General features: G+C 38.1%; 1 protein-coding gene across 1 annotated transcript in view; it reads right to left on the bottom strand.

Moving 5' to 3' along the window:
- Positions 1-586: 586 nt before the first annotated feature.
- The window catches only part of LOC126188097 (39S ribosomal protein L38, mitochondrial), a 50,448-nt gene continuing 29,727 nt past the window's right edge, over positions 587-21,307 (bottom strand). The window contains exons 5-8 of the mRNA XM_049929562.1: positions 16,490-16,648; positions 3,186-3,322; positions 3,003-3,090; positions 587-838 (exon numbers count right to left, since the gene is read on the bottom strand). Coding sequence (XP_049785519.1) covers positions 637-838; positions 3,003-3,090; positions 3,186-3,322; positions 16,490-16,648 — 586 coding nt within the window. The 3' untranslated portion in view covers positions 587-636. The remainder of the gene's footprint in view (positions 839-3,002; positions 3,091-3,185; positions 3,323-16,489; positions 16,649-21,307) is intronic.

Here is a 21,307-nt window from a genome sequence, read left to right as displayed (position 1 = left end):
AAAGCGTGTTTGATGACAAAATATACTTTTCCTATACTTGTAATGGCAGATTTAAAATCCCTTCAATAGGAGACATTAACTATTCTTATTTTATTTATGATGCATGTTCAATGTTCTGTGGTATGACTGGCTGACAAGATGATGTGTCCTGTTCTGCGACTGGCTAACAGAAGCCAATCAGGCAGCCATCACCTTGATTTCCTTGCTTGAAAAGCTAATGCATGTAGTACTTGAAGGTTTTCATATTTATACTTGTGTAATACAAAAGTATGCAGCTTCAGGGAGACACTGCCCCACAGTTCTCTCCAAATCGCATCATTTTAAGTACAGTTTCCTGTGCTAAATTGACATGAAAAGCTTTACTTAAATAATTACAAAACATAAAAACTGTGATCTGAGCAACAGTAGTTTAAATTGTGAATGTAAGACACATTGTAATTTTCAAATAACGAACTTGGGAAGGAACCTCGTCTTATAATTGGGTAAATACAGTACAACTACCAAATAAATTTCTGTAGAGAACATCACATTCAAAATTTAACAAATTTTGATAATGTAAAACATCTGACTTATAAATTATAACCAGTTTTTCTCAGTGACAAGTTTATTCACAAAAATATGTTTACAATAATATGATTAGAAATCATTAATTCGGCCCCAACCAAGCCTGTTTTTCCTAATTTCTGTCTTCAACCATGAAGGTGTTCCCTCTTCATAACGATGTGCATTTGGATATTTCAGTGGTGGTGGAGGTTTCTCAAATGGATGTGTTTTGCTTAATTTCATCAGCAAGTATTCTTTTGCAATCTGCTTCTGATCACGATATCTGTCCATGTACCTATAAATAAATAAAATTAAATCTTTCCAAATATTGTTTTAAAAATAACACATCTTGCCAATTTATGAAACCATAACAATACACTTTAATTAAAACTCTTACAGGTCAATAGAATATATTATGGAACAACCAAAAGATGTTGTAATAATATTTTTATAGATAAGTTGTTTTGGTCAAGTAACAATCTTAAAGTCATAGATTAATACTAGATCAAGTTTAAGGAAAGTTCCTTTGTGCCAAATACATAACTGTTTTTAGTTGCAGCATCTATCACATGTGTGTGCATTTATTATTTTATACAGCTACTTTGCAGCAAAGAAATAAGATTATTCATAAACTTGGAAGAAAAGTCTATGACATAAAAACTGATAGGCTGAATTGTAACATAGGAGAGTCTTCGTATGAGCAATAGGCTGCAAGGAGAAAAAGATGTTAAAATGGAAAAAATTATGAGTGGTAAGTCAAAAAAAAGTGGGAAACCATAAAGAGGATATAACAGAAAAGAATAATGTCTAGGAAAATAGAAGATATATTACTTGGAGAGATCAAAGGGTGTGACAAGAACAAGATATGGGAGAATAAAAAACATAAAGGTACTTTCAACCTTTCAGCACAATCAGCAATCGTGATAATCTAATATATAAAAAAACTATCAGCCTCGATTGCGGTAATGAAACCAACCTTTACGTAGGTTTCAGCCCAAGTAATTGAGTCTTCTTCAGAAGATATACCTGATTCTATAATAAGTCTACAAGGGCATGGTCTAGAAATAAAACTAAAACAGTCTGAACAGGCATAGTTGCATTTTTAAATGTTATAGAATAATATTATAGAATCAGGTATATCTTCTGAAGAAGGCTCAATTACTTGGGCTGAAACCTAGGTAAAGGTTGGTTTCATTACCGCAATTGAGGCTGATAGTTTCTTATATATTATAACATAAAGGTTGTCTGTGTACATATCTTTAAATTACTCCTTGATGGTATTGAAAACAATATCAAAATGTGAAATTTGAAATTTTCCCGGCAAAACAAATGTTCGAAGAGATTTCAGGATTGCAGCCAGTCATCGTATACTTCACTTCACCATATTTCAACTAGACACCTGCTAGTCATCTTCAGGTAAGGCATCAAACACTGGCTACAATTCTTTCGAAAGAAACATTTGCTTCTATACCAGCAACTTTGATGCAGAGCATCTGTCACAAAAAAGCTCCCATTGTTAGTACAATACATAATCTGCCTCATCCATTCAGCTTCATTCAGAACTTCAATGAAATGCTAACAAAGACGTAAATACTTTAATTAAATTGTTGTGTAGGGCTGAATCTGAAACCTATGCACAATATAATACTGTGCTAAGTGCCTGCTTAAAATCTGAGAAGGACGTGTGGTATGATGAAAGAAGGGAAGAGGAAACAGGAGCAGGCTATGGCCATATTAGAACTGCACAAAAAGGTGATGGCTACTGAGATATTATTGAGGAGGGGCTACCAGAAAACACCATAACTTTTACACAGGACATTTGTCTTATTTTACATTATAATTTTTGACAAACCTGCTGGAATGCTTAATTACTAAATTGTACATAAGTACAGGTACTTGTACACAAGGAAATCTGCTACTGAAATGGTGAGATAAGGAAACTGTGATATTACAAATTATAAGAAAGATTCGTTTATGGCTACATTCAGACATGAATACTTCAATGTTAGGCCACCTGGCTTCGTAGTTCTATTTCTACATCTGAAATGGGATAGTAAAGACAGATGACAGCTGCAAACACATATTGCATCAGAAATGATACATAGGGTGCACTTGTAAGGTAATACAGTTGTCAGTCTCATAAAAACAGTGGATCAGAACCTGACCTGAACACACAATAATTTATAACTGATTGCAGTATTGTAGAGTGTGCAAACCGGGTACCAAAAGTACCTCCAATAAGCAGAATCACCATCAAACAGGAGTGAGTTTGCAATATCCTATGTGTTATTAATAGTAACAAGATGGATTTTAGAGTAGAGCTCTACAGTGAAAGTGTATGAAACATGATAAAAGTATTATTAACTTGCAAAACTGAAACAGTATAAAGAGCATAAAAAGTGTAATATTAAAAACAGAAACCAAAAACATCTTATGGTGAATATAAATATTTCACTTACAAATTGAAAGCTTGTTTCAGAGGAAACCATTTTTGTGGCGGATGATATGGAGGTGGGAAATCATATTCAAACACAGGTTCCTGCATATCTGAAATAAAATCACAATGACTCAAATAATGAAACTAACAAATAATAAAGCAACAGCACATTTCATTAAAACTGTTTATGTTGTGAACACCATACTTAGAGTATTGTGGAAGAAATTTGTCAGACTTGAATCCCAATCAGATTGGAAGAATGCCAGTCCAGCAGGTGTTATGTCATCTTGTCTTTCTCTGTAAAAATCCAGTGTACGAAATGTCCTGTCTGTTAACCGCAAGCTAAAAAGAAAGAAAAATACATAAAATAAAAAGCAGTTAATACATGAGTTTTCAATAACCACATATTTATTGGTGCATAAATATAAAAAAATGAAAATTGCGATGGATTAAAAACCACTGCTAGTCAACAGCAACAAATGATATGTCATTATATGACTTAATTCACACAAAAGTGAAGACTAATTTACATCTCAAAACATAACCTTTATTGTAGAGTGCAGAGCATAAAAGTTACACAGTATGGCAAACAATGAGAGCAATAGAAAAAATTTATAACATTCCACATTGTGTCTGAAGGTGTACAATGATTTTTATCATGAATCATTGCAATATTATTTGATTCATTCCCCTAGAGTATTCATGTAATTGTCAGCAGAATGTAGGATAAAACTACAAGACTGCACATTTTACGTTACACATCTACATAAACTAAACACAATTTTTATATTCATTTTGCAGTTAGCTTTTGAGTAACTCTCAGTTCACTGGGAAACGGCACAGCCTGTATTCCATAGGTCACCTTATAGTGTGGCAGAGTTACTGTCACTTTTCCCTAATATTCCTGTTCCAGATTTGAATGGTCCATGGGAAGAACTATTGTTGGTAAGCATTTATGTGAGCTCAAATCCCTCCAATTTTGCCACCATGGCCTTTTCATGAGATATACTGAGGACAAAGCAATATAACGGTTAACTCTTCTAGGAATTTACACTCTCAGAATTTTAACAGTTATTCTCATGATGATGCACAATGCTTCTCTTGTAGTGTCTGCAACTGGATATGGATGAGCATCTCATGAGGAAGCAGTCTGAAGTATCAACAAACAATCTCAATGAAATATGGTGGGTGTGTAGAAGGGAAAAAAATACAGCAATACTTTTTCTTTTCTTTTCTTTTCTTTTCTTTTGTGTGTGTATAAAACACCCCCAGAACCCGATTTGGCGTAATTGGTTTGGAGGGAATATCTTCAAAATGATGATATATATAAAGAATATTTCTCATATAAAAGCTGATGGGTAATTAACATTCTTGGAAACTCTATAATCAAATTTTGTAATATGTTGAAATTTTGCAGAATGCCCCACTGCCATCAATTAATGCTGAAAAATGAAAGCTTTGGCTATTACATGTAGATCCACATGTAATAAAGTTTGTTTCTGAAATACCACTTTTGGAAAATAAACTGTAGGAAATGTGCTGTCAGAGTATTTTCAACAATACTTAATTAAAATACCTAAACATTCATTTATAGTCTATTTATTTCTTTTATTTATATTTATTTTACATTTTTAGTCGATACTTTAATTTTTTTTTTTTTTTTTTTTTTAGTGTTTCACATACATGTATTTTGTTAATCGAAACTAACAAGTAACTCATTATTGTGATACAAAACCATTACAGTAGTGATAATCTGTAAATAAATTCTGAAGACATAATGTTTTCCTACACAATGCACATAAAACAAAAGAAATGTCTTCACATAATACACACAACAGAGAATGCAACAGAAAATAAAATTCAACAGGATTTCAAATTGACTTGTGGGAACTTCGAAACATCCTGATTGATTTGTATCAGGCTTATTTTAGTACATTGATAAGCCTTGCCAAAGAGAACTGATTATGTACTAGTGCCTGTAGCTCAATTGTGCGCCGAGCAGCCAGACGACTAGCGCGAGTTTTGATGTTCTTGTAGAGATAAGTCAGTTTAGATTATAATAAAATTTAGTTTAGTACTGATTATGTGGTAAATAGGTGCATTAGTGTGCTTTTTAAGAGTACCATTAAAGGTTTCATTTTTCTTTACATAATATAGCAGAAAACACGAGAAGATCGTACAGTCAGGAAATAGTCGTATTTTCTGTTTACGTTTTGCCGCAGCAAATCTATAGAATTTCGATTAATTGCTCTTTGGTCTCTCCAACAATTTAACTGTAGTGTACCTACTCATTATTTAACTCACATTTTTGGAAAGTAGCATAAAGTTTAAGTTGTTGTTTCAGAAACTTTGCACTGTTGTTTTTGTTTACATACAGTTGCGTATAAGGCCAAATTTGTGGAATCATATTTTTGTGTTTATCTCTAATTTAACTGACTTATTCTTAATGAACTATTACATGTATCATGAGTGAAAAGTGCTTGACTTGCTGTATAACTGTTAGATCGGGGCTTTGGTGTGGTGCTGTCGTTTTTTTCCTTGTGTGTGACTGTAGTGGCATGGGAGTAGGGAAAGTAAATTAGACTCATCAGTAGTTTTGTAGGATATGTAGTAAAGTTAGGGAGATACTAAAACAGGAGGGGAAAATTGCCGCCCTTCAGGCTGAGTTAGACAAGGCCAGGGGAGATCTTGACAGGTTAAGAAGTCAGAAGGGTAAAGAGAGATGGGAAGTGGCAACAGTCAACTGGAGCAGCAGTCTGACCCGTCATGGTGAGTGTGGAAAATAGATTTGACCTGTTGCTTCAGTTAGAAGCTGGTAAGCCTCAAGCAGTTGCAGGGGTGGACAGGGTACAACAAACTTTCAGTAGCAAATTGAAAAGTAAGAATGTAGGGAAATCAGTAAAGAGAAGGAAAGTGTTGTTGTTAGGTAGTTCCCATGGAAGAGGTGTTGGCTAACTTTTGCAGGATGAACTAGGATCAGAATACCAGGTCAACAATTTTTTTAAACCTAGTGCTGGTCTGGAGCAGGTGACAGAGGATTTAGGATCACTTTGCAAAGATTTCACTAAGGAAGACACCGTGGTTATAGTGGGTGGGTCAGGTAATAGTACTGACAGAGATCCTGGGTACAGTATAGAGTCTGACCTGGCAAAGATTGCATCAGCATAGAAGCATACTAGTGTTGAGTTTGTATCTGTTCTTGGGTGCCATGACCAACCTCATTTGAACTCTTCTGTCAGGAGAGTTAATTTGGAGTTGGAATGGCTGCTTATGTCGGGTGCAGGGTCACATACTGGTGTGGTTCCTGTTGATTCGCTCAATAGGTTGGATTATACTAGGCATGGCATTCACCTCAACAGGAAAGGGAAGGGTAAACTGGCTGGGAAAAAAGCAGGAAAGTTAAAGGGGGGAGGCACTGTCATGAGTGATAAGATACCAGTGGTTACAGGGTTGAGAAAAGATCATTATTTTGGGTAGGGAGAACAGAAAAAAACAAGTTTTAAGCAAGGTTGTGTGTGTGTGTGTGTGTGTGTGTGTGTGTGTGTTTTGGGATCTTATGGATGCCCAATAGTAAGGTTATCAGTGCCCTAACATTTATTAAAACAAACAAATGTGGATAAGAATGAAAACTGTCGTACACACATGCACTCGAAATGAACACACAATCACTCTATTGCACACACACTCTCACATGCACTAAAATCAATGAGGAGGCAAGAGAGCTATTCAAGAAATTAAAACAGAGGGAAAACAAAACACAGAAGAGCTAAAAGAACAGCACAGGGAAATGTGACTGGCTGACCACTTACAAAAGACTTCGGCTAACCAGCCACCCTGTTGACACATTAAAAACATCTCCCCAAAATTGTGTTAAAAATGTGGGACAATTCACAAAACTCTTAAACACAAACCACATTCATTCGATCATTACATAAAATAGACTGCTGATCTGCCGGCAAATCCGCTGTAGTCCGCTGGTCAGCAAATAAAATGCAGTCCACCGTAATCTGCACACCACAAGCACCACACATCAGAAGGTCCTCTCACCGGAGTAAAAATCCATGCTTCATAGGGCTGTGGCCAATGTGAAGAAGAGTAAGGAGGACTGCGTCCCATTGAAGTGGCTGGAAGGGAGTACGCCACAGCTGAGTTGTGGGCTTGATGACACGGAGCTTGTTGTTGGTCACTTCTAGCCACTCGTCTGCCCAGCAACACAGGAGTTTATACCTCAACAGCAAGGTGAGGGCATACAGGGGGATAGCACATCAAAAGACCTGACTGTCACGACACACCTCCCTGTCTGCTCGATCAGCCCTTTCATTCCCCAGAATTCCCATGTACCCTGGTACCCAGCAGAAAGACACCTCATTCCCCAGTCACTGTAGTTGGAGGAGGGTGTCCTGGATAGTCTGGGTTACTTTATCTGCTGGGTACAAACGTTGCGGAGAGTAAAGGGTGCTCAGAGAATCTGAACAGACGAGAAATCTAACACTGGGAGAATGTCTCATCTGCTCCAGTGCCTGCAAGATCACATATAATTCTGCATCGAAGATGGTAAATTTGGGTGGCAGTCTGCTCTTGAGGACACGATCCGGGAAAACGACAGAACAACCAACAGAGTCAACCTGCTTAGACCCATCTGTAAAAACAGCTAAATGGTTGTGGTGCTCAGATAAAATGACAGAAAATATCACATTAAAAACAGAAGCAGGAGTGCTCTCTCTCCTGTACTGCACCAAATCTAAAACCACTCTGGGCCGCTCCAGTAACCAGGGTGGCAATCGGTTAAAACCCTGGATTTGGGGTCTAATTGGCACCTCACCGAGTCACTCCAGCACACGCTGCACGCAGATCCCATATGGCATCGTGGCTTGTGGATGGTTGGAAAAAAGGCACTCCAGATGTGGGCAAACAACAGTATGGTGTGCAGGTGAAGATGGAGCTACGAGGAATTTACATGCTTGGTTCACCATGAGGAGCTGGCGCCGGATGGTAAGTGGCGGTTCCCCCGCCTCAGCACAGAGACTGGGTATGGGACTGTTCCAATAAGTGCCCATGGTGAACTCAATCCCCTCATGGTGGACAGCATTAATTATCTGTGGCTAAGGCACTTGAAGATGTTCAGCGCCTTCAGGGGTCGGGCTTTCAAGTGTCGCAGGTATGGCAACCATGACAATCTGGAGTCAAAAATGAGGCCCATAAAAAGCACTGTCTCTCTAAAATGTAGGATGGTGTCCCCCATCTTCAAGGTAGGCAAATTAAAGAGACAACGAGAACGATTAAAATGAACACACACACACAGACATATTTATCAGCAGAAAACCGAAAACCCGTCTTTGCAGCCCACTCCTCTAATCACCGCACTGTAAGTTTCAACTGATGGCTCGCCATTGCAGCACTGGAGGAGGAGCAGAAAACAGCAAAATCGTCCACAAATAAAGAGCACTGTACAGAACTGTAGACATGATACTGTTGATGGCTCTGGCAAAGAGGGTAACAGTTGAAACACTGCCCTGAGGGACACCATCTCCTGCTCAAATCGATCAGAGAGCGTGGCACCAACTTGGGTCTGAAAATACTGCCGAGACAGGAAAGACCGAATGAAAATGGGAAGGTGGCCATGAAAGCCCCACTGATGCAGTTGAGTAAGTATACAAGAGAGGTTAGGATTGAGACAAACCTTCAGTTTGAGAAAGAAACCAAAAAACATAATTCTAGCTTATTACATCAGCATAAGCAGCTATTGGTTAAGAATTTTCAACAATCAGCAGAAATTTCAACTCTATCCAGTTTCAGCTCAGTCAATGTGAAATGTCAGCTATCTTTATTGCATCAAAATATTCAAGGACTCACAAATAAAATTAATGAATTAGTTATCTGCATAGATGAATTAGAGTCCTCAAACCCAGCTGACATAATGTCCCTCTGAACATCATGTGACCACAGGTGTAGAACTTTTAAGTGTTACAGGATTTAGGTTAGCCTCTCACTTTTGTAGAGCAGAAATTGGCAAAGGAGGAGTTGCCACATTCCTCAGGAACTGTCAAAAATTTACGAACATAGACATTCATAAATTTTGCCTAGAACAGAATATGGAAGCATGTGCAACAGAAGTAGAATTTCGCAAAAAATCCTTCAAAATATTAAGTGTATATCGAGCACTGGCAGATAACTTTAATCTATTCATAAACCACCTTGAAGCTGTACTGGCCCATTTAACAACTAAAAACAAAGAAATAATGGTTGCTGGTGACTTCAAGGAAGATTTCCTTAAAGACTCCCCCAATAAGAACTGATTTGAGTTAGTGATACTATCATTCAACTTAATCCCCACTGTAAAGTTCCCAACTAGGGTAGCCAATTGCTCACAAACAGCCATTGATAATATCTTTATAGAAAAGTCCAATGAATGGAATTACATACAAAACCAATAGTCAGTGGCCTCTCAGACCATGACATGCAGTTCCTTCTGTTAAATGTTAATACTGAACAGGACATAAAATCTGTTAAATCTGAGCTCAAGAGGATAATCAATAAGCCAAAAATTGACTATTTTAGGACACTCCTCAGAGAAATTCACTGTAGTGGTGTTTACAGTGCTCATGGCACGAATGAAAAATTTAACACTTTTGCTAATAAAGTGCTTACCTTATTTGAAGACTATCTTTCCCCAAAACTAACCAAGGTTAGAGCAAAGTCTACAAAGAAGCCATGGACTACTCAAGGAATAGAGGTATCTTGTAAAACAAAAAGAAAACTGTATCTGTCAATCCAAAACTGTTCTGATGTTGATGCAATAGCACATTACAAAATACTGCAAAATATTGAAGATTATAATATGGACATCAAAGCAAATATATTAGAAGGAAAAGATAGTCATATCAGATAACAAAATAAAGACAATATGGGATATAGTGAAGGAGGAGACAGGTAGAACCAGACATGAAGAGGGGCAAACAGCATTAAGAGTAAATGACACATAGGTGACGTGTGTAGTGTTGCAGAACTTTTTAACAAACACTTTTTAACTGTTACTGAAAAGATGGGGTTGTCAGCTTCTGTAGATACTGCCATGGGATAACTCAGACTGACATTTCAAGTAACTTCCATAATATGAATTTGACCCTCACTACCCCAGCAGAAGTAATGTCCATCATAAAATCTTTAAAATCAAAAACATCTTGTGGGTATGATGAAATATCAACAAAGTTAATTAAAGAAAGTGATTCTGAGTTAAGTAACATATTAAGCTATCTGTGTAACCATACTTAAAAACAAAGATGATGTGACTTACCAAATGAAAGTGCTGGCAGGTCGACAGACACACAAACGAACACAAACATACACACAAAATTCAAGCTTTCGCAACAAACTGTTGCCTCATCAGGAAAGAGGGAAGGAGAGGGAAAGACGAAAGGATGTGGGTTTTAAGGGAGAGGGTAAGGAGTCATTCCAGTCCCGGGAGCGGAAAGACTTACCTTAGGGGGAAAAAAGGACGGGTATACACTCGCACACACACACACATATCCATCCACACATATACAGACACAAGCAGACATATTTAAAGACCAAATATGTCTGCTTGTGTCTGTATATGTGTGGATGGATATGTGTGTGTGTGTGCGCGAGTGTATACCCGTCCTTTTTTCCCCCTAAGGTAAGTCTTTCCGCTCCCGGGACTGGAATGACTCCTTACCCTCTCCCTTAAAACCCACATCCTTTCGTCTTTCCCTCTCCTTCCCTCTTTCCTGATGAGGCAACAGTTTGTTGCGAAAGCTTGAATTTTGTGTGTATGTTTGTGTTCGTTTGTGTGTCTGTCGACCTGCCAGCACTTTCATTTGGTAAGTCACATCATCTTTGTTTTTAAGTATATCTGTGTAACCAGTTATTTATCAGTGGAATATTTCCTGAATGGTTGAAATATGCTGAAGTTAAGCCGCTGTTTAAGAAGGGAATAAAGAAATAGTGTCAAATTTCCATCCAATTTCAATTTTGCCAGCATTCTCAAAAATTTTAGAAAAAGTAATGTACAATCAGCTATATAACAATCTTGTCACAAACAACATACTGTCAAAGTCACAGTTCAGATTTCTAAGGGTTTCTGATATTGAGAAGGCTATCTACACTTACAGTGAAAATGTACTTAATTCATTACACAAAAAATTGCAGGCAACTGGTATATTTTGTGATCTGTCACAGGCATTTGACTGTGTACATCACTGTATCCTTTTAAGTAAATAAGAATTTTATGATGTAACAGGAAATGCTGCAAATCTGTTCAAATCTTATATCTCTGGCAGGAAACAAAGGGTGCTATTAGGAAAGAGACATGTATTAAGCTATCAGGCATCATCCAACTGGGAAATAATTACATTTGCTGTCCCACAAAGTTCCATCTTAAGGCCCTTACTTTTTCTTGCGTATATCAATGACCTTTCATCAGTAACATTACCAGATGCCAAGTTTGTTTTGTTTGCCAATTATACAAACATTACAATAAATAGCAAATAAAGTGTAGTCTTAGAAATGTCGGCTAATAAAATATTTTTGGACATTAATCACTGGTTCCAAGCCAATTCTTTGTCACTTAACTTTGAAAAAACAAACACATTACATGCAGTTCAGAACTTTTAAGGGGTGTCCCATGAGTATATGCCTAACATATGATGACAAGCAGATAGAAGAAGTGGACAGTGATAAATCCTTGGTATTACAGCTTGATAATAAATTCAACTGGGAGGAGCACACCACAGAACTGCTGAAGTGCCTAAACAAATCTCTATTTGCAATGCAAATTCTGTCAGACATAGGGGATATAAAAATGAAAAAGCCAGCATACTATGATTACTTTCACTCCATAGTGTCATATGGGATTATTTTGTAGGGTAATGCATCAACCCAAGCTAAAGTTTTCTGGGTATAAAAACGTGCAATAAGAGTTATTTGTGGTGTGAACGGATATCAATTGCGTTTTTTTAAAATAGGAACCCCCATTTTTTATTACATATTCGTGTAGTACATAGAGAAATATGAATGTTTTAGTTGGATCACTTTTTTCGCTTTGTGATAGATGGCGCTGTAATAGTCACAAACATATGGCTCACAATTAAAGACGAACAGCAGTGAAACATCTTGTAGTAACATCGGTAGGAAATCAGCATACATTGCACCGTTTAGATTTCCATCAATAAAATGGGGGCCAATTATCCTTCCTTCCATAATTCCGCACCATACATTAACCCGCCAAGGTCCCTGATGTTCCACTTGTCGTAGCCATCGTGGATTTTCCGTTGCCCAATAGTGCATATTATAGCGGTTTACGTTACCGCTGTTGGTGAATGACGCTTCATCGCTAAATAGAACACGTGCAAAAAATCTGTCATCGTCCCGTAATTTCTCTTGTGCCCAGTGGCAGAACCGTACACGACGTTCAAAGTCGTCGCCATGCAGTTTCTGGTGCATAGAAATATGGGTGCAATCAATGTTGATGTAGCATTCTCAACACCGACGTTCTTGACATTCCCGATTCTCACGAAATTTGTCTGCTACTGACGTGTGGATTAGCAGCGAAAGCAGCTAAAAAACCTACTTGAGCATCATCACTTGTTGCAGGACGTGGCTGACATTTCACATGTGGCTGAACACTTCCTGTTTCCTTAAATAATGTAACTATTCGGCGAACAGTTTGGACACTTGGATGATGTCATCCAGGATACTGAGAAGTGTACATAGCACACGCCCGTTGGGCACTGTGATCACAATAGCCATACATCAACACAATATCGAACTTTTCCACAATTGGTAAACGGTCCATTTTAACATGAGTAATGTATCATGAAGCAAATACCATCCGCACTGGCAGAATGTTACGTGATACCACATACTTATACGTTTGTGACTCTGACAGCACCATCTATCACAAAGCAAAAAAAGTGGTCCAACTAAAACATTCATATTTCTTTATGTACTACAAGAATATGTAATGAAAGAAATAGGGGTTCCTATTTTTAAAAAATGCAGTTGATATCTGTTTGACCTATGGCAGCACCATCTAGCGGGCCAACAAGAGCGCCATCTGGTTTCCCCCTTCAAGCTAGACGAGTTTCGTTCTTTGTAGTTTTTTTGTTTGATGCTTATTTCGTGAGATATTTGGCTCGGTCACTATCAATGGACCACCCTGTATTTAGACGATCATTCCACTTGGGACCTATGGAAGGTCCATTAGCTTATTTGTTTTAGTTGTTAATATTTGCATGTATTGTTGTTTTTCTGACATGTTCTACATCCTGGATGACCTCCTCACTACGGATCAATTGGAATGAAAGTAAATCTAATCTAATCTAATCAAGTGGAGACTGACGGCGTCATGAACGTTCAACAGGACTAGATCTGAAAACCTTCTCACAAAATACTGCCAACATCAAAAGCTATATATGTATCCTGACTGTACCTGAGCCATTAAGCCCTTTGGATCACCAGATGAACAAGTTCCTTGTCCTCCGCTGAAGTCCTGATGAATTTTGTTTTAGATTGGGTTCTTCGTCATGTATGTTAAGTGAAGAAATTTCTTTCATTTTATGTGCATCGTATAAGAAAAAGTTATGTTTTAAGCATTTATTTACAGAATATCATTTTTGCAATGAGTTTGTACCATAACAATGAGTTACTTATTAGCTTCAATCAGCAAAATACATGTATGTGTCTCAGTGAAGAAAAGTGTAAAATTACAATTTAAAACATAAAACAAATATAAGTACAATAAGTAACTAGGCTAATAATGATTGTTTAGGTACTTTAAATAGTCATGTTAAAAATACTCTGACAGCACACTGTGTACAACTTATGTTCCAAAAATGGTATTTACACAACAAGCATTATTACACATGGATTTATGCAGCCTGAACGTTTCTTTACTTTATGTTGTAACAAAAGTTTTAATTTTTAAAAATTAATTAATGCCAGTGGGCTATTTTGGAAAATTTCAAATTATTACAAAATTTGATTAGACAGTTTTCAAGAATGTTAATTACATATCAACTTTTATATGAGAAACATTTTCCATATATTTCTTTATTCCTCCCCCCCCCCCCCCCTCCCTCTACAAACACAAAGTTTCATCAAGATCTTTTACTGACACTTGGGAATCCCCAGTCAGTGACTCTTGTGCATTTACTAAATGAATCTATTGCAAAACATACTGCCCTTTGTTGAATCTTGTCTATATCCTCTACCAATTGTATCCGGTACGAGCTCCAGAGTAACAAGTAATACTCAGATATCAGTTAAACGAGGTTTTTGTAAACCACAACCTTTGTGGAACAACTATATAGCCTGAGGATTTGTCCACTAAATCTCAACCTGGCATCTACCTTTCTGCGGTTAGTTTAATGTGGTCATTTCACATTGAATCAGTCCGTATGTACACACCTGGATATTTAATGGACGAGATTGCTTCCAGTGGTTGTTCTGTAATCGTGTGATCACACAATAACGGGTCTTCTTGCCTATTTATACACAGCATGCTATACACAACAAATATCAATCCTCTGTAAGTTTTCCTTCATTTTGCTATAATGATCTAGCGTTGCAGCTCCCATAAATTTAACAGCATCTTCCGTGAATGAACTAATGGAACTGTATATGAGGGTTGTAACTTAAATAGTGACAACTATTTATTTACAGCTCGTACAAAACACACACGTTTCACAGTTTTACTGACCTTCAAAGCAGTCACCAGCATTGTGTATAACCTGTTGCCAGCAATGTGAGAGTCTTAGGATACTCTTAGCAATGACAGTTGTGTTGACAGTTCGAGTGGCGCGGTCTATTGCCTGACGAATTTGTAGCAGTTGTGAAGTTAATGCAGTCAAGTGTTTCCTTCAGTTTAACAATCGAGTTGAACACATGAGGGCTTCAGTCAGGGGAGTGCAGTAGGTGGTATAGCACTTAACAGTCCCATAAATCAAACAAATCAGTAACAGCTTGCACTGTACGTGCTTGAGCATTGTCCTGCAAAATGATGGTCAGGTCCTGCAGAAAGTGTCATCACTTCTGTCTCTATGCTGTTCATTTTTGGAACACAACCTACGACCAGCTTAGAGACAGAAGTGATGACACTTTCTGCAGGACCTGACCATCATTTTGCAAGACAATGCTCAAACATGTATAGTGCAAGCTGTTACTGATTTGTTTGACTGATGGGACTGCTAAGTGCTGTACCACCTACTGCATTCCTCTGAATTAAGCCCTCGTGAGTTCAACTCGATTTCTAAACTGCAGGAAACACTTCACGGCATTCACTTCTGAACAGCTAAAAATTAGTCGGGCAACAGATCGTGCCGCTCGAACTGTCAACACAACTGGCACTGGTAAGAGTATCCTACGACTTCCACATTGCTGGCAATGGGTTATACACAATGCTGGTGACTACTTTGAAGGTCAGTAAAACTTTGGAACATGTATCTATTTTGTACATCCATTTACTGATTTAACATAAAACCAAAACTTCTTAGGATGTTCTGTCACACCAATAGATGGAATTTTACTTTTGAAGTCATTGAAAACTTGACACATGCAATTTTAAATTTGCTCAAATTATGCTTGTCTATGAGGCTTTAGTTACATTTAAATCTACAATGAGGTCCTCATTACTTTAGACTGTTGAACCAAATCAGGTCCTTCACTTCCCTAACAACAATGCTTAGAACATACCTGTCTACAGCATATTGTATAATACTCTTGGACTTTGCTCAATACTCAACATTTTCAGTCTTGGAGATAAATATTTCACCTTGAACATTCAAGTAATCAGAAATCTGTTTCTTGTCACTCATGCTAAGCAGAAATAACTTCCTTCTTTTCTTTATATTCCAATTTACACCCATATTCAGTGACACTGTATGGACATAATGGTCACCAAACTTTTGTTCTTCATTGGCCGAGTCAAAAAGTTCAGATCAGTTTAAACCAGCAGATGTTAACTTCATGAATCAGTTCTCTTATTAATTCCTCGACTTAATTTTTGACTAAGCCATTTAGAGCAATTGTGCATGATGCCCTATCCCTACTACAGTCCTAATCACTTGAGCCCCTAGTCTATCGCTGGGAGGTTGAAATCTGTCCTGTTATACTATAATATAACCAAAAAATTTATATGTAACTTTCTCAATATTTTCTTCAAATGTTTTGACACTATTGCTCCTGAGGCAGGAGGTGTATGAAAGCATCCAATTACTATGTTTGTTCCATCTTTAACACTTTTCTTCACTCCAATTATTTCATATTCGAAATCTGTACTAGCCTCACAAGACACTATTGTTTTATTTATGGCTACAAGCATGCCTTCATTCAATGGTAGAAAGCTACATGAAGCACATCTAAAAAATATACATCCTGTCACATATTACAATATGCCAACTGTGATTTTAACAGCAACTTATTCATGAAGTAGCAGCAGCCAAATGTACGTACTAACAGTCCAAATACATTTCAAATGTCTTTTCAACTTACCAAGAACCATCTTTTTTAAGCATTTCATAATCCATCTTCTTTTCTTGCTTGTACAAAATAAATACAAATCGGTGGAAGCCAGTTCCACGGGGAGGAAAGGGTTGCAAGTAATCCCAAATAACTTCACCCTTGCTGATATTATTTCCAGGAATGTTGCCCCTAGAATGCAAGATTATTACTTTATTAGGAACTTTGCTGGACAGATAGAAAATTTTGAAAAATTATATATCAGACCAGAAACTTTTACTAGAAAAAGGCATCAAGAATCAAACGAAAGTTCTCATAATCACAGAAAAAAGTTATATTTCCCATGCAGAGGAGGTGTTGAGTCACAGACAAATACAATGGAAAAGAATACCACAAATGTTTAAGCTTTTGGTCAAAATCCTTCCTCAGAAGTAGAACTTTTGGCATATCTCACACACCACACACACACACACACACACACACACACACACACACAAACAAACAAACAGCACTCTCTCTGTCACTACAGCCCGAATGTAACTGCATGTGATGCAAGCAGCAATCATCTCGGGTGGCTGGTGTTGGTAAGGAGGAGGCATCCAGGGGGGAGGAACAGGATAGCCGGGTAGCAGTGGGACAAGATGCTAATGCCGCCTGAGGAAGTGTGCAGTAGAGTAGGAAAGGGACCAGGCCAGGTGGAGGACAGACTAGAGAACATTGAGGCCAGAGGAGTTATGGAAACAAAGGACGTGCTGGACTTCCCACTGTTTAAAAATCTTATAGTATTTTTCTTATTTGAAGTACACTGTTTAATATCAAAAATTCAAATGAATGTCTGAAAGAAAATTTCACTTGAGTTGTTGTTGTTGTTGTTGTTGCTGCTGCTGCTGCTGTCATCATCTTCTTCTTCTTGTTCTTCAGTCCAAAGACTGCTTTGATGCAACTCTCCATGCTAACTCTACTCAGTGCAAGCCTCATCTACAAGTAACTACTGCAACCTACATCCTTCTGAATCTGCTTAATGTATTCATTTCTTGGTCTTCCTTATGATTTTTACCCTCCAGTACTGTATTTGTGATCCCTTGATGCCTCAGGATGTGTCCTACCAACTGATCCCCTCTTCTAGTCAAGTTGTGCCACAAATTCCTCTTCTCCCCAATTATATTCAGTACCTCCTCATTAGTTACATGATCTACCCATCTAATCTTCAGCATTCTTCTGTAGCACCACATTTCAAAAGCTTCTATTCTCTTCTTGTATAAACTGTTTATTGTCCATGTTTCACTTCCATACATAGCTACAGTCCATACAAATACTTCAAATACTGACGCTTAAAACTATACTCAATGCTAACAAATTTCTCATCTTCAGAAACAATTTTCTTGCCATTTCCAGTCTACATTTTACAGCCTCTCTACTTTGACCATCATCAGTTAATTTACTGCCCAAATAGCAAAACTCATCTACTGCTTAAAGTGTCTCATTTCCTAATCTAATTCCCTCAGCATCACCTGATTTAATTCAACTAATTCCATTATCCTCATTTTGCTTTTGTTAATGTTCATCTTATATCATCCTTTCAAGAATTACAATGTCGTCAGCAAACCTCAAAGTTTTTATTTCTTCTCCATGGATTTTAATTCCTACTCCAAATTTGTCTTTTGTTTCCTTTATTGCTTGCTCAGTATACAGATTGAACAACATTGGGGATAGGTACAACCCTGTCTCACTCCCTTCTCAATCACTGCTTCTCTTTCCTGCCCCTCGACTCTATAAGAGTCTAGAAGACTGCCATCTGGTTTCCGTACAAATTGTAAAGAGCCTTTTGCTCCCTATATTTTATCCCTACTACCATTAGGATTTGAAAGGGAGTATTCCAGTCAACACTGTAAAAAGCTTTCTCTAAGACTACAAATGCTATACAAATAGGTTTGTCTTTCCATAACCTACAGGTACCTTCTCTAAGAAGTTGTAGGGTTAGTATTGCCTCAAGTATTCCTACATTTTAATAAAAAAATCTGGGCAAAAATGTAAATATTTTACATTTACAAAAGTTTACACACACACACACACACACACACACACACACACACACACACACACACACACACACACACACACACACAGTTCCCAGACACCGGCCACTGTCAATTTCACAAGACATGCAACACATGAGAATTAGGAAATATTAATAAACACCATCACCTAGCACAAATCTGATTGAACCACTAACTCTCAAAAGATGTACAAGGTACAACTTGGCGGCATTTCATCGTACTAGCTACACTTCACCAACTACACACATATTCTGGGAACATTTGGATAGCACCTCACATAGACCTGGTGTTTCAAAATAAATATTTGGGTTTGCAGGCTTTGTAGCATTTATTACATTCAACTTATAGTTATAAATAATACATCAAATGAAAGAGCAATAGTTATAAATAATACATCATATGAAAGAGCAACTTAAACAGTTTGTGTCACAAGTGAGCACCATCCATCACATGGCACACACAACGTTGATAGGCATATCTTTCCACGCCTTGATCAGTGTGTCTGGAGCAATTGTTACAACAACTTCTTCAATCATATTTCTTAAGTCAGGTACATAATCTGCTAGTGGAAGTACAGACATGATCCTTTATGAACCTCCAAAAGTGAAAATCGCACAGTGTCAGATCAGGTGAAACAAGCTCTGGAACATCGAGGATTTTTCAATGTCATAATAAATGCAAATAGACACATTCATTAGTTATATTATAACTGTTAGCTCTAAAATTAGACTGTGACATGTGTCCCTCCAGTCTCTATAAATGACATGCAATCCTAAAATATGTGTGCCACTCGGAAAATTTTGTGACTGCTAGCATTACTATTAAATGATTTAATTTCAAAAAAATGCAGTCAACAGGTTCCCATTGATTCGGCAGAAGTTTCAGCCACCTCAGCCAATTGAGAATGAGCCACTGAACCACCACTTGTTTTACTGTGTGCACCAGATAGACAGTGACAACAACTGACATAAAACTGGAGCATCTTCATGTAGTGACACTGCATGGATTCAAGGTACCATGGGAAGTTGTTAAATGTTGATAAAGTTTGTGGCAGGACTGTCACAACTCTTCTTCTCCCACAGCACCATTTGGCCAGTGGTTTAATGAGTTCAGACATAAGGAAAACAGAAACGTACACTTCCATCTGTGGCACAGAGCTTCCATAATGTCACGCGAAATTGTATTCACGGTCACAGCCAGAATTCACCTATTCTCAGCTGTTTGCAATGTGTGAGACAAACTACGTGATGTACTGCTTCACAGATCAACGAGAAAATTTATTGGCTGACTCGAATTAATTCTTTACTTTCTTACACTGTCAAATCAGTCTAAATAAGGGTTTCAAGCTACACTTTGAACTGCTGACAGAAATAAATTTCTCGTAACTCCACAGTCAATCATTAAAAGCCCTGTAGTTATTTGGCCTCTTTCAGGAACTAGCAACTCTCGCCAATAGCCACTGACAAAGTGAAACAGGAATACTGTTCACTATCAACAGAGAAAGTCACATGAAAAATGGATCAATCAAATTTGTGTGGAAACAAATGACATTCAATGGCATGAATTGACCCAAGCTAAGTCCATAACTTTCATCCAACACCACCTACAGTTAGTGCTCTGTGCTCTGACGTGAGAGCTCTGTTTTTGTCGAACTAATCCACACTCACTAATGCCAAAACAAGTAAGTGCTTAATCAGAATTCCATTCTTGCACCTGGGAATTCACTTTCAATGGTTTGTTGGCTTTCCATAGCAGAGTGTAACTTGGTTGATCACAAAGGGTAGCCAACTCCAGAGTCAGGCAGCAGTAGCCAACTGAGACACACGCAGCAACAGGGAAGTAACCGCTTTTATGACATTTATGAGTTCCTAACCAGGAGCTAATTTTATTATATCATCTGTGTGCTTAAATAGTTTAGTTTTGAGTTTCTGCGCATAAATTTAATATCTAATAGCCACAGTTCTCGTGTGTCTGTTTGCGTCGGAAAGTAAACCGATTTTGTGACATATTACAAGTTCCTAATCAGGGGCAAATTATTTAGTTTCACCTGAGTGCTTCAGTAGTTAGGTTTTTGAATATCTGTGTATTATTAGACACAGTTCCTGCATTTTCATCAGGGTCTGCAGTAGAGATGCGCAGCACTTCCTAATAGTCTGTTTATCTGCATAGTTTATTTTTACATTGTCTTTGGTATGGACAGGGATTGCGATTATTGTGTGCGGATGCGAGCCGAGTTGGTGACACTTCACTCTCAGCTTCAGTCTGTGATGGCTTCAGTTACACAGTTTGAGGCTGCAGTGGATGGGCACCACTGTTGTGGGCTGGTTGTGGGGATCCAACGGACATCCAGCACGTCCAAGTCCTCCGATCAGTCCTCACCGGTGGCCAATCCAGTTACTGCTCGAACTGATGTTGACCCCTCACCTGTGGTCGAGTGGGAGTTCACCCTGGGGTGACACAGGCAGTGAAAGACTTTCCAGGCGGCCACGCATAAGGCCTCCCTGGTTTGTCTGACAAACAGGTTCCACATGCTCTGTGGCTGACACTGCCAGTGAACCAGATGCTGTCGCCTGTCCTGTTTCAGTGGAAACCACTCAGCCTGCAAGATCCAGGCAATCACAGAGGGTGAGATTATTGGTAGTTGGGAGCTGCAATGTTAGGGGCATTATGGGGCCCCTTAGGGACTTGGCTGACAAGAAGGGAAAGAAAACCAATGTGCACTCCGTGTGCATACCGGGTGGAGTCATTCCAAATGTGAAAAGGGTCCTCCCGGATGCCACGAAGAGCACTTAGT

This window comes from Schistocerca cancellata, chromosome 5 (genome assembly GCF_023864275.1).
Source record: "Schistocerca cancellata isolate TAMUIC-IGC-003103 chromosome 5, iqSchCanc2.1, whole genome shotgun sequence".
Lineage (NCBI taxonomy): Eukaryota > Metazoa > Arthropoda > Insecta > Orthoptera > Acrididae > Schistocerca > Schistocerca cancellata.
The sequence above is the reverse complement of the archived record's forward strand: the minus strand, read 5'-3'. Positions and strand labels throughout refer to the sequence as shown.